At 46.7% G+C, this 15,050-nt stretch overlaps 1 protein-coding gene across 1 annotated transcript; it reads right to left on the reverse strand.

Moving 5' to 3' along the window:
- Nucleotides 1–3,430: 3,430 nt before the first annotated feature.
- LOC127932160 (uncharacterized) lies at nucleotides 3,431–14,836 on the reverse strand. Its single transcript, XM_052526627.1, has 2 exons — nucleotides 14,221–14,836; nucleotides 3,431–3,925 (listed from the first exon to the last, which is right to left on the reverse strand). The coding sequence occupies exons 1-2, from the start codon at nucleotides 14,479–14,481 to the stop codon at nucleotides 3,437–3,439; spliced, it is 750 nt and encodes a 249-aa protein (XP_052382587.1). The 5' UTR covers nucleotides 14,482–14,836; the 3' UTR covers nucleotides 3,431–3,436.
- Nucleotides 14,837–15,050: the final 214 nt, after the last annotated feature.

Here is a 15,050-nt window from a genome sequence, read left to right on the forward strand (position 1 = left end):
ATGGTTCTTCCCTTCTTCTTTCTGGGACACATGTTCAGGTTTAGAGATTGGCACTGGTAGCTCTTTCATCTCTATGTGAAGAGACAAGTCATTCACCTTTCTGTTCTCTCCAGATCTCAGGGATCCTCCTCAGTACGATCATCACCCGAACTCTGTTCTGTCCCAATCTCAGGGGCTCCTCCTCAGTACGATCATCACCCGAACTCTGTTCTCTCCAGATCTCAGGGGCTCCTCCTCAGTACGATCATCACCCGAACTCTGTTCTCTCCAGATCTCAGGGACTCCTCCTCAGTACGATCATCACCCGAACTCTGTTCTCTCCAGATCTCAGGGGCTCCTCCTCAGTACGATCATCACCCAAACTCTGTTCTCTCCCAATCTCAGGGGCTCCTCCTCAGTACGATCATCACCCGAACTCTGTTCTCTCCAGATCTCAGGGACTCCTCCTCAGTACGATCATCACCCGAACTCTGTTCTGTCCCAATCTCAGGGGCTCCTTCTCAGTACGATCATCACCCGAACTCTGTTCTCTCCCAATCTCAGGGGCTCCTCCTCAGTACGATCATCACCCAAACTCTGTTCTCTCCAGATCTCAGGGACTCCTCCTCAGTACGATCATCACCCGAACTCTGTTCTCTCCAGATCTCAGGGGCTCCTCCTCAGTATGATCATCACCCGAACTCTGTTCTCTCCCAATCTCAGGGGCTCCTCCTCAGTTCGATCATCACCCGAACTCTGTTCTCTCCCAATCTCAGGGGCTCCTCCTCAGTACGATCATCACCCGAACTCTGTTCTCTCCCAATCTCAGGGGCTCCTCCTCAGTACGATCATCACCCGAACTCTGTTCTCTCCAGATCTCAGGGGCTCCTCCTCAGTACGATCATCACCCGAACTCTGTTCTCTCCCAATCTCAGGGGCTCCTCCTCAGTTCGATCATCACCCGAACTCTGTTCTCTCCCAATCTCAGGGGCTCCTCCTCAGTACGATCATCACCCGAACTCTGTTCTGTCCCAATCTCAGGGGCTCCTCCTCAGTACGATCATCACCCGAGCTCTGTTCTCTCCCAATCTCAGGGGCTCCTCCTCAGTACGATCATCACCTGAACTCTGTTCTCTCCAGATCTCAGGGACTCCTCCTCAGTACGATCATCACCCGAACTCTGTTCTGTCCCAATCTCAGGGGCTCCTCCACAGTACGATCATCACCCGAACTCTGTTCTCTCCAGATCTCAGGGACTCCTCCACAGTACAATCTTCATCCAAGCTCTCTCTTTCTTCTTCTGCGTTTTGGACTGTGTTGTTCCGGAACCTATTTGGTCGGATCCGGTACCTTTTTTAGTATGAAAAAGAATTGTTACTTTTTGCAATGTAAAAATGATAATAAATGCCATCAAATTTCATTTGAGTTGCCTCTTCATTAATTTTCCTGCCCCCGTATGTAACGTCAGATTTCCTCTTCGTCTGAAGAGGAGTAAGGATCGGACCAAGATGCAGCGTGGTAAGTGTTCATGACGATTTATTAAAAACAAACTGAACACTGAAATACAAAACAATAAACGATGTGATGAAAACGAAAACCGAAACAGTACCGTGTGGCGAAAAACACTCACACGTAAACAAACACCCACAAACCAACAGTGAAACCCAGGCTACCTAAGTATGATTCTCAATCAGAGACAACTAACGACACCTGCCTCTGATTGAGAACCATACTAGGCTGAACACAAAAACCAACATAGAAAAACAAACATCGACTGCCCACCCCAACTCACGCCCTGACCGTACTAAATAAAGACAAAAGACAAAACAAAGGAAATAAAGGTCAGAACGTGACACCGTATATCTCACAGAACTAGAATAATATTTACCTTCTATGATCTCTCTCCCTCTCTCTGCTCTGATACACGAGCCTGTAATTCTCATCTCTCCAGCATCGTATTTTATCTTTTATTTCCTTATAGAGCCGAGCGAACGGTTTTGCAGAACGCCTGATAAATTGAAATAAATGTATTAAATAAATTAAATAATTCAGAATAGCCTACTACACCATGAGAAAGTCTAACATTTTGCCACAGAGGATACATAGATGTGGAGTGTAGTCCAACATCAAGGAATAGCCTACATTCGGCGGAAAATCTGTCAGTGAACAAACAGAATGTAGACAAAACTGGCAATTCGCAATATTTAAAATAGTCTACAATCAAGGGAAAACATAGGATGAAAAGCAAATGGCTCCTGCTGAAAAGAGAAGACTAATCTGTCAGCTGTAGGTTAACAAAATAATTGATCAATTTCCAAATATTGTTCCACAAAATAAAACAAGAGAGAGAGAGAGAGAGAGAGAGAGAGAGAGAGAGAGAGAGAGAGGCTTTTGGCACGAGTGCATATGCCATCACCAGCAAGTAAGCTGTGCATCATAAGGTGAGTCAGTGAAACTGGAAAGTATTTTTAGGACTATAATTTGCTCCTCATATTGTAGCATGCAATATATCTCCACACACCTAGGCCTAGGATATTGATGGATTCAAGACAAGGTCATTTTCATTGATCTCAGATTTTCAGTTTGTCAGTATCAAAGTATCCTGTCATTTCAATCATTTGTGAGATATTTGTGCTTTCAAGACAACTAGGAACTCTGAAAAAAACGGTTGAATCATGACGTCAGTGATCTTCAGGTCGGAAAGTCCGAGCTCTAGAAAGAGGCCAGAGTTCACCACTTGGAATTCCGAGTTGGATGACCGTTCTCAGCACCAGTTGTTTTGAACACGGTATTAAAAAAGATTATGCCAAAGTCTCCAGTCATGTAAAATGATGTACAATTTCATAAAATGCTTTAATAAATGGCCAAACATTTCCCAGACCCAAGGCCACAAAAATTGTTTCCCACGTGTGCAACTTCTGTAAGTGCCTCTACTCTACTGCTCTATGCCACTACGAAAATGTGATGATATGCATGCAATCTTTTATTATAAAGGTAATTTTCTTTCTCATGCGTTCCAGTACCTCAGAGCTCCCCAGGTCACCCACCCTCGCACTCACTTTTTGTTCCAGCACCTCCCAATTTACAAATGAAGCACTGATAATTATAATATTCAGCCCAAGGGCACAACAGCCACTTTGGCAGCAAAAGGCATGGATTTTTTAGGGGGCATTACGGCCACACAAGGGGGATGCCGCTGGGAAATTCAAGACAGATGAAGTGTGTGCAGCCTGCACAAGAAACAAATCAGAGCTCATGCCTTCATTAAATAGTACCTGCAAAACACCAGTCTCAACGTGAACAGTGAAGAGGCGTCTTACATTTACGTCATTTAGCAGACGCTCTTATCCAGAGCGACTTACAAATTGGTGCATTCACCTTATGACATCCAGTGGAACAGCCACTTTACAATAGTGCATCTAAATCTTTTAAGGGGGGTGAGAAGGATTACTTTATCCTATCCTAGGTATTCCTTAAAGAGGTGGGGTTTCAGGTGTCTCCGGAAGGTGGTGATTGACTCCGCTGTCCTGGCGTCGTGAGGGAGTGTGTTCCACCATTGGGGAGCCAGAGCAGCGAACAGTTTTGACTGGGCTGAGCGGGAACTGTACTTCCTCAGTGGTAGGGAGGCGAGCAGGCCAGAGGTGGATGAACGCAGTGCCCTTGTTTGGGTGTAGGGCCTGATCAGAGCCTGGAGGTACTGAGGTGCCGTTCCCCTCACAGCTCCGTAGGCAAGCACCATGGTCTTGTAGAGGATGCGAGCTTCAACTGGAAGCCAGTGGAGAGAGCGGAGGAGCGGGGTGACGTGAGAGAACTTGGGAAGGTTGAACACCAGACGGGCTGCGGCGTTCTGGATGAGTTGTAGGGGTTTAATGGCACAGGCAGGGAGCCCAGCCAACAGCGAGTTGCAGTAATCCAGACGGGAGATGACAAGTGCCTGGATTAGGACCTGCGCCGCTTCCTGTGTGAGGCAGGGTCGTACTCTGCGGATGTTGTAGAGCATGAACCTACAGGAACGGGCCACCGCCTTGATGTTAGTTGAGAACGACAGGGTGTTGTCCAGGATCACGCCAAGGTTCTTAGCGCTCTGGGAGGAGGACACAATGGAGTTGTCAACCGTGATGGCGAGATCATGGAACGGGCAGTCCTTCCCCGGGAGGAAGAGCAGCTCCGTCTTGCCGAGGTTCAGCTTGAGGTGGTGATCCGTCATCCACACTGATATGTCTGCCAGACATGCAGAGATGCGATTCACCACCTGGTCATCAGAAGGAGGAAAGGAGAAGATTAATTGTGTGTCGTCTGCATAGCAATGGTAGGAGAGACCATGTGAGGTTATGACAGAGCCAAGTGACTTGGTGTATAGCGAGAATAGGAGAGGGCCTAGAACAGAGCCCTGGGGGACACCAGTGGTGAGAGCGCGTGGTGAGGAGACAGATTCTCGCCACGCCACCTGGTAGGAGCGACCTGTCAGGTAGGACGCAATCCAAGCGTGGGCCGCGCCGGAGATGCCCAACTCGGAGAGGGTGGAGAGGAGGATCTGATGATTCACAGTATCGAAGGCAGCCGATAGGTCTAGAAGGATGAGAGCAGAGGAGAGAGAGTTAGCTTTAGCGGTGCGGAGCGCCTCCGTGATACAGAGAAGAGCAGTCTCAGTTGAATGACTAGTCTTGAAACCTGACTGATTTGGATCAAGAAGGTCATTCTGAGAGAGATAGCAGGAGAGCTGGCCAAGGACGGCACGTTCAAGAGTTTTGGAGAGAAAAGAAAGAAGGGATACTGGTCTGTAGTTGTTGACATCGGAGGGATCGAGTGTAGGTTTTTTCAGAAGGGGTGCAACTCTCGCTCTCTTGAAGACGGAAGGGACGTAGCCAGCGGTCAGGGATGAATTGATGAGCGAGGTGAGGTAAGGGAGAAGGTCTCCGGAAATGGTCTGGAGAAGAGAGGAGGGGATAGGGTCGAGAGCGGGCAGGTTGTTGGGCGGCCGGCCGTCACAAGACGCGAGATTTCATCTGGAGAGAGAGAGGAGAAAGAGGTCAGAGCACTGGGTAGGGCAGTGTGAGCAGAACCAGCGGTGTCGTTTGACTTAGCAAACGAGGATCGGATGTCGTCGACCTTCTTTTCAAAATGGTTGACGAAGTCATCTGCAGAGAGGGAGGAGGGGGAGGAGGATTCAGGAGGGAGGAGAAGGTGGCAAAGAGCTTCCTAGGGTTAGAGGCAGATGCTTGGAATTTAGAGTGGTAGAAAGTGGCTTTAGCAGCAGAGACAGAGGAGGAAAATGTAGAGAGGATGGAGCGAAAGGATGCCAGGTCCGCAGGGAGGCGAGTTTTCCTCCATTTCCGCTCGGCTGCCCGGAGCCCTGTTCTGTGAGCTCGCAATGAGTCGTCGAGCCACGGAGCGGGAGGGAGGACCGAGCCGGCCTGGAAGATAGGGGACATAGAGAGTCAAAGGATGCAGAAAGGGAGGAGAGGAGGGTTGAGGAGGCAGAATCAGGAGATAGGTTGGAGAAGGTTTGAGCAGAGGGAAGAGATGATAGGATGGAAGAGGAGAGAGTAGCGGGGGAGAGAGAGCGAAGGTTGGGACGGCGCGATACCATCCGAGTAGGGGCAGTGTGGGAAGTGTTGGATGAGAGCGAGAGGGAAAAGGATACAAGGTAGTGGTCGGAGACTTGGAGGGGAGTAGCAATGAGGTTAGTGGAAGAACAGCATCTAGTAAAGATGAGGTCGAGCGTATTGCCTGCCTTGTGAGTAGGGGGGGAAGGTGAGAGGGTGAGGTCAAAAGAGGAAAGGAGTGGAAAGAAGGAGGCAGAGAGGAATGAGTCAAAGGTAGACGTGGGGAGGTTAAAGTCGCCCAGAACTGTGAGAGGTGAGCCGTCCTCAGGAAAGGAGCTTATCAAGACATCAAGATCATTGATGAACTCTCCGAGGGGACCTGGAGGGCGATAAATGATAAGGATGTTAAGCTTGAAAGGGCTGGTAACTGTGACAGTATGAAATTCAAAGGAGGCGATAGACAGATGGGTAAGGGGAGAAAGAGAGAATGACCACTTGGGAGAGATGAGGATCCCGGTGCCACCACCCCGCTGACCAGAAGCTCTCGGGGTGTGCGAGAACACGTGGGCGGACGAAGAGAGAGCAGTAGGAGTAGCAGTGTTATCTGTGGTGATCCATGTTTCCGTCAGTGCCAAGAAGTCGAGGGACTGGAGGGAGGCATAGGCTGAGATGAACTCTGCCTTGTTGGCCGCAGATCGGCAGTTCCAGAGGCTACCGGAGACCTGGAACTCCACGTGGGTCGTGCGCGCTGGGACCACCAGATTAGGTGGCGCGGCCACGCGGTGTGGAGCGTTTGTATGGTCTGTGCAGAGAGGAGATAACAGGGATAGACAGACACATAGTTGACAGGCTACAGAAGAGGCTACGCTAATGCAAGGAGATTGGAATGACAAGTGGACTACACGTCTCGAATGTTCAGAAAGTTAAGCTTACGTAGCAAGAATCTTATTGACTAAAATGATTAAAATGATACAGTACTGCTGAAGTAGGCTAGCTGGCAGTGGCTGCGTTGTTGACTTTGTAGACTAGCTGGCAGTGGCTGCGTTGTTGACACTACACTAATCAAGTCGTTCCGTTGAGTGTAATAGTTTCTACAGTGCTGCTATTCGGGGGCTAGCTGGCTAGCTAGCAGTGTTGATTACGTTACGTTGCGTTAAAAGAACGACAATAGCTGGCTAGCTAACCTAGAAAATCGCTCTAGACTACACAATTATCTTTGATACACAGACGGCTATGTAGCTAGCTATGTAGCTAGCTACGATCAAACAAATCAAATCGTTGTGCTGTAATGAAATTAAATGAAAATGTGATACTACCTGTGGAGCGAAGCGGAATGCGACCGGGTTGTTGAGTGCGGAAGTTCTATTCAGTAGACGTTGGCTAGCTGTTGGCTAGCTAGCAGTGTCTCCTATGTTAAGGACGACAAATAGCTGGCTAGCTAACCTCGGTAAATTAAGATAATCACTCTAAGACTACACGCTCTAAACTACACAATTATATTGGATACGAAGACAGCAAAGACAACTATGTAGCTAGCTAACACTACACTAATCAAGTCGTTCAGTTGAGTGTAATAGTTTCTACAGTGCTGCTATTCGGTAGATGGTGGACGTTTGCTAGCTGGCTAGCTGCTGGGCAGATAGCAGTGTAGACTACGTTAGGACGACGAAATACGAAGTTGCAATAGAAGTGCTGACTGTTTCACTTTGTTGTCCTCTTTCTTTTCCTTTTTCTTCTGTCCTTCTTTTGTCCTTATTTTGTCTTCCTTTCTTCTGTTAACTAGATATTTTTTGTTGTTATTCTTTGTAAGCTAGCTAGCTTCAGGATGCTGGCTTTCTAGGCAGAGTTCCTCTGTCCAGTGTCTGTGTTCCTTTGCCCACCTAAACTTTTCTTTTTATTGGCCAGTCTGAGGCAACTCTGTATAGAAGGCAGCATCCCTGTGTCACCTCTTCACTGTTCACGTTGAGACTGGTGTTTTGAGGGTTCTATTTAATGAAGCTGCCAGTCCAGGACTTGTGAGGCATCTGTTTCTCAAAGTAGACACTCTAATGTACTTGTCCTCCTGCTCAGTTGTGCACCAGGGCCTCCCACTCCTCGTTCTATTCTGGTTAGAGCCAGTTTGCGTTGTTCTGTGAAGGGAGTAGTACACAGCGTTGTATGAGATCTTCAGTTTCTTGGCAATTTCTCGCATGGAATAGCCTTCATTAAACAAAACAAGAATAGACTGACGAGTTTCAGAAGAAAGTCCTTTGTCTCTGGCCATTTTGAGCTTGTAATCAAACCCACAATTGCTGATGCTCCAGATACACAACTAGTCTAAAGAAGGCCAGTTTTATTGCTTCGATAATCAGGACAACAGTTTTCAGCTATGCTAACATAATTGCAAAAGGGTTTTCTAACGATCAATTAGCCTTTTAAAATGATAAACTTGGATTAGTTAAGGTTAGGTTGCTGACAATGGGCCTCTGTACGCTTATGTAGATATTCCATAACAAAATCTGCTGTTTCCAGCTACAATAGTCATTTACAACAAAGTCTACACTCTATTTCTGAACTATTTTATTTTTATTTTAATGGACAAAAAAAAATGTTTTTCTTTCAAAAACAAGGACATTTCTAAGTGACCACAAACTTTTGAACTGTAGTGTACATGTAGGTAGGGGTAAGGTGACTACGCATAGATAATAAACAGAGAGTAGCAGCAGCAGCGTAGGTGAAGAGTGTGAAGGAATGTGAATGTGTGTGCATCCTCTTGAATGTACATTCTGTATACACAGCGCCTTTATGATGGAGATGTCAAGAAAATGCAATCAATCACAAATGCACCCCTAAGTCTATCTTCTGTGAATTCTGCAAGGTCTTGGTTATGGCAAATTTGTCTTCTTACAGATAAACTACTAGAAAGCCTGATTACCACAGCCAGACCCTGCCCTGCTTCCCAGTCAGGTTTCATACAACTTCTGCACCTGTACATTTCACCCTGTGCTCCTCCAAAGAACAGAAGGAATGTACCCTTGTATAAACTGAGCCTTATTTTGCTGCAGTCCCTTTTGAATGGCAAGGCTTTCTCTATGTCCACTTCCACTGTAAATCCATGTGCATAGATAGATCAGAGGCCTATCTGGCCCCATCAGTGCAGGTTGAGACTGCTGTCCGGCCCTGAGGATGCCGCCAGGCCCCACTCCAAACATAATATTTACAATGTGTGGAGAATAATGAGCAGACTCCTAGCTGGTGCTGTGAGCATGCCAGTGGCAAATCTGCTATCCATGTGGTTCTCCAAGCATGTAAACTGTGGATGGGGAGGCCAAAAAAGCATCCACACTTGTTCGGAGGGGCCATGCGAGTAAGCAAACGTGACGGAACACAGACCGACATTCTCTAGTTTTTGTTTGAAGGAAGAACAGTACTGTCCCATGGTTAAGTGCAGTGTTTCCCCAACTCCGGTCCTCGAGTAGCCCCAACAGGTTTGTTGTCGCCCCAGACAAACTGACCCGATTCAACTCATTGAGGGCTGAATCAGGTGTGCTTCAATCATACAGGGCCTAGATGGAAAAATGAACGAGGGAGAGGAATTTCAAATCAATAGACAGACTAAACTTTGCACTTCAAATATCAGCTAATCACTACAAGTTTTGCGTTGTCAAAATGTTTAAAAGTAGTGCTTCTTTCAGGATTGTAGTCTCTAAAGCCTTTAAAACAGGGATGTCAAACTCATTCCACGGAGGGACGAGTGTCTGCATGGTTTTTGTTTTTCCTTTCAATTAAGGCCAAGACAACCTGGTGAGGAGAGTTCCTTATGAATCAGTGACATTAATTTGTCAATCAAGTACAAGGGAGGAGCGAAAACCGGCAGACACTCGGCCATCCTTGGAATGAGTTTGATACCTGTGCTTTAACAGATAACACAATTGATATCTTGCAAGACATTCCAAATGATTAAGGCTTCCATAAAAGTTGGGGACATCATATTGGAATTAAAGGAACAACATGTAAAAGGTTCTGTAGGCACTGTCAGGAAATGTCAAACATGGTTGGTATCTTAATTGCCCCTGTTGCTGTCCACTCCAAAGAATATCCACCATTCTGCTGTGAAATGATTACTGCTAGAGGAATGCTAGCAACTCCATTCTCAGAACTCTCTCCAAGGCTTGTTATGTGAAAGGTAGTGTTGTCATAGGATTTCTAAAAAGCCTGAAGTGTGTTGCAGGCTTAGCAGGATTTTACACAGAGAGACTCTGAGATTAAGCTGGAGGTATACCATCCACCCCCCCCCCCCATGATGGAACAACCTACTAAAACTATGAGATATGATGATGGAGCAGAGAACATGTGAATGTGAGAATGCATTTGGAATGCACTACTAGGGAACCTGGGATGTGTGTGACTTGTGTGAGATGTGATTGATTTTGTCGTTATTGCTAAGGACTCCGGGAACCTTTCCCAACCATCCACTGTCTGTTTGTTCTGCTGTTCATACATTTTACAGCCTGCACTGAGATCTCTGGGAGAGTAAACAATTGTTTTATTGATGAATCCCCCCCATAAGAGGAAGAGCACCACAGACCAGAATGAGACTTGACGCCACATACAACCTATTGTTTTACTCTCATCGTTTGAGCAGAAGTGGAATGTTAGCATTTCTTTAGTTCTGAGCATTGTCATTAAAAGTTAAGAATAGCAGTTAGGAAGTGTACTCCGTAAGGCATTATTGTTCCCTACTTGACTAGTGATGTGATCTTTTCGATAATAGGAGTCACATAGTCTGTAACAACACAAGCTAACAACACATGCACTGGTATGTGTGTTTTTGTCTTGTCTAGGGTTTTTTGTATTCTATGGGGTTTTGGTATGTCTAGGTATATGTAGGTCTACGGTGGCCTGAATTGGTTCCCAATCAGAGACAGCTGTTTATCATTGTCTCTGATTGAGGATCCTATGTAGGTTGCCATTTGGGTTTTGTGGGTTATTGTCTGTGTAGTAGCATGTCAGCCCTCGGTTTAGAATAGCGGCACGTTTGTGTTCTTCGTTTATTAAAGAGGAATGTAATTCTTATCACGCTGCGCCTTGGTCTCATCATTACGACGAACGTGACAGTTGTCTTCATTCTCCCTATAATTATTATTATTGTTGAGAATCAGGATATGCTCCTTCTATTTTCAACCTGCCACTGAATAACTATTTTTTGCACATTCAGTGTCAAATGTGTGTTTTCACTTCACTGCTCCCTGAAAAGCAAGCAAAGCTCTTCTTCCCGAAAGCACTGTCTTTTGGAGAAACTACAGGGATTAACATGAAATCCTCAGTGAAATTGTTCCAATGACACCATGTCTACCTTTTTTATCCCTTAGGTAGATAATTTACATTGAGAGTGTTGATTGTAGAATGTGTTTGAATGACCTAGGCTTTCTTATAACAAGATAAAAACTGTGGTTATAGTGTATAGCACTAGTATTGTTTGAAAATGCTCCTGGACTGAATGAGAGTACTTGGTGAGGTGTTAAGTGGTAATGAAAGGATTACCTTAGAGAGAGAGAGGATAGGATTAGGCTGCTTAAGAGACTGTGACATGCATAGAATTACACTGGAGTGTGTGTGTGTGTGTGTGTGTGTGTGTGTGTGTGTGTGTGTGTGTGTGTGTGTGTGTGTGTGTGTGTGTGTGTGTGTGTGTGTGTGTGTGTGTGTGTGTGTGTGTGTGTGTGTGGGCGCGTGGGGGACTTTGCAGTGTTTGTACCAAACAAAGTTTTGTCACACAACACAATGCCACAAATGCCACAGAAGTTTTGAGGGAGCGTGCAATTGGCATGTTGACTGCAGGAATGTCCACCAGAGCTGTTTCCAGAGAATTGAATGTTCATTTCTCTACCATAAGCCGCAGCTAACATCATTTTACAAAATTTGGCAGTACGTCCAACTGGCCTCACAACCGCAGACCAAGTGTAACCACACCAGCCCAGGACCTCCACATCTGGCTTCTTCACCTACGGGATCGTCTGAGACCAGCCATCGGGACAGCTGATGAAACTGTATTTCTGTCTGTAATAATGCCTGTTTGTCTGGAAAAACTTAGTGTGATTGACTGGGCCTGGCTCCCCATGGATGTGCCCCTGCCCAGTCATGTGAAATCTATAGATTAGGGTGTAATGAATTAATTTAAATTGACTGATTTCCTTATCTGAACTGTAACTCAGTAAAATCATTGAAATTGTTGCATGTTGCGTTTATATTTTTGTTCAGTTATTTCTTACATTATTTGCTCAGAACGTTTCTAGTATTATTACCTACAGCCCCAAAAAACTTTTGGATATTATCTCAATGGTCACTCACCAGAAATTCCATCAGAAATTCGACTTCTCTGACCTAGATCCTTTGTTTGCTCTTCCAGAGGCAGCTCTATTCATACTGGAGGCTCCAGCAAAACACTGACACCGGCGAAGAGGTAGGAGTGCGGCCCTAGTCAGACTCAGGCGGCATGCATACCATCCACCTTCCAAGTATATTACTCACAAATGTTCAGTCCCTGGACAAAAAAGTAGATAAGCTCAAGGCGAGGATCTCCCTCCAGAAAGACATCAGAGACTGTAAAATACTCTGTTTTATGGAATCATGGCTTTCTACGGATATATTATCCTCGTCTATTCAGCCAGTGGGGTTCACCATCCATCACATGGACAGGAAGAAAGAACTCTCAGAGAAAAAGAAAGACGGAGGGGTTTGTGTCATGAATAACAACTCATGGTGTGATTGTGGTAACGTACAGGAACGCATGTCCTTTTGTTAGAAGATGCTCATCACATCTCCTATCTCACACATGCACCACAGACCCTGGATCATTGCTACTCTCCCTTTCGGAATGGCTACAAGGCACTTTCCCGCACTCCCTTTGGCAAATCAGATCACGCCTCTAAACTGCTCTTCCCCATCTATAGGCAGAAACTTAAACAGGAAGCTCCCGTGGTAAGGACTATTCAACATTGGGCTGACCAATCTGAATCTTTTCTTCAAGATTGATTTGGTCAAGCAGACTGGGAAATGTTCTGGGTCACCTCTGAGAATAGTATCAATGAATACACTGACTCGGTGACGCTGTTCAAGTGTATAGAGGATGTTGTTCCCACTGTGACAATTAGAACTTATCCAAGCCAAAAACCCGGATATATAGCAGCATTTGCGAAAAACTGAAAGCATGAACCACCGCATTTAACCATGGCAAGCTGACTGGGAACATGAACGTGTACAAAGAGACCAGCTACGACCTCCATAAGGCAATCAAAGAGGTAAAACGACAGTACAGGGACAAAGTGAAGTTGCAATTGAACTGCTAAGACACACGACATGTACAGTATGTGGCAGGGACTCCAGGCTGTAAGTAAGAGTAAGTGAGTAAGTGTTAACCCTCGCAAGGCTGCCATCCTTGCGAGGGCTGACCACAACTCCATTTTGTTGCTCCCAGCCTACAGACAGAAACTAAAACAAGAAGCTCCCTCGCTCAGGTCTGTTCAACGCTGGTCCGACCAATCTGATTCCACGCTTCAAGACTGCTTCGATCATGTGGATTGGGATATGATCCGCATTGCGTCCAACAACAACATTGACGAATACGCTGATTCGGTGAGCGAGTTCATTAGAAAGTGCATTGACGATGTCGTACCCATAGCAACGATTAAAACATTCCCAAACCAGAAACCGTGGATTGATGGCAGCATTCGCGTGAAACTGAAAGCGTGAACCATTGCTTTTAACCAGGGCAAGGTGACCGGAAACATGATCGAATACAAACAGTGTAGCTATTCCCTCTGTAAGGCAATCAAACAAGCTAAGCGTCAGTATAGAGACAAAGTAGAGACGGAATTCAACGGCTCAGACACAAGAGGTATGTGGCAGGGTCTACAGTCAATCATGGATTACAAAAAGAAAATCAGCCCTGTCGCGGACCAGGATGTCTTGCTCCCAGACAGACTAACTAACTTTTTTGCCCGCTTTGAGGACAATACAGTGCCAATGACACGGCAGACTCTCCTTCACTGCATCCGACGTGAGTAAAACATTTAAACATTTACATATTTAACATTTAAGTCATTTAGCAGACGCTCTTATCCAGAGCGACTTACAAATTGGTGCATTCACTTTATGACATCCAGTAGAATAGTCACTTTACAATGGTGCATCTAAATCTTAAAGGGGGGTGAGAAGGATTACTTATCCTATCCTAGGTATTCCTTAAAGAGGTGGGGTTTCAGGTGTCTCCGGAAGGTGGTGATTGACTCCGCTGTCCTGGCGTCGTGAGGGAGTTTGTTCCACCATTGGGGGCCAGAGCAGCGAACAGTTTTGACTGGGCTGAGCGGGAACTGTACTTCCTCAGTGGTAGGGAGGCGAGCAGGCCAGAGGTGGATGAATACAGTGCCCTTGTTTGGGTGTAGGGCCTGATCAGAGCTTGGAGGTACTGAGGTGCCGTTCCCCTCACAGCTCCGTAGGCAAGCACCATGGTCTTGTAGCGGATGCGAGCTTCAACTGGAAGCCAGTGGAGAGAGCGGAGGAGCGGGGTGACGTGAGAGAACTTGGGAAGGTTGAACACCAGACGGGCTGCGGCGTTCTGGATGAGTTGTAGGGGTTTAATGGCACAGGCAGGGAGCCCAGCCAACAGCGAGTTGCAGTAGTAGTCCAGACGGGAGATGACAAGTGCCTGGATTAGGACCTGCGCCGCTTCCTGTGTGAGGCAGGGTCGTACTCTGCGGATGTTGTAGAGCATGAACCTACAGGAACGGGCCACCGCCTTGATGTTGGTTGAGAACGACAGGGTGTTGTCCAGGATCACGCCAAGGTTCTTAGCGCTCTGGGAGGAGGACACAATGGAGTTGTCAACCGTGATGGCGAGATCATGGAACGGGCAGTCCTTCCCCGGGAGGAAGAGCAGCTCCGTCTTGCCGAGGTTCAGCTTGAGGTGGTGATCCGTCATCCACACTGATATGTCTGCCAGACATGCAGAGATGCGATTCGCCACCTGGTCATCAGAAGGGGGAAAGGAGAAGATTAATTGTGTGTCGTCTGCATAGCAATGATAGGAGAGACCATGTGAGGTTATGACAGAGCCAAGTGACTTGGTGTATAGCGAGAATAGGAGAGGGCCTAGAACAGAGCCCTGGGGGACACCAGTGGTGAGAGCGCGTGGTGAGGAGACAGATTCTCGCCACGCCACCTGGTAGGAGCGACCTGTCAGGTAGGACGCAATCCAAGCGTGGGCCGCGCCGGAGATGCCCAACTCGGAGAGGGTGGAGAGGAGGATCTGATGGTTCACAGTATCGAAGGCAGCCGATAGAAAGAAGGGATACTGGTCTGTAGTTGTTGACATCGGAGGGATTGAGTGTAGGTTTTTTCAGAAGGGGTGCAACTCTCGCTCTCTTGAGGACGGAAGGGACGTAGCCAGCGGTCAGGATGAGTTGATGAGCGAGGTGAGGTAAGGGAGAAGGTCTCCGGAAATGGTCTGGAGAAGAGAGGAGGGGATAGGGTGAAGCGGGCAGGTTGTTG

This window comes from Oncorhynchus keta, chromosome 10, assembly GCF_023373465.1.
Source record: "Oncorhynchus keta strain PuntledgeMale-10-30-2019 chromosome 10, Oket_V2, whole genome shotgun sequence".
Taxonomy (NCBI): Eukaryota; Metazoa; Chordata; class Actinopteri; order Salmoniformes; family Salmonidae; genus Oncorhynchus; species Oncorhynchus keta.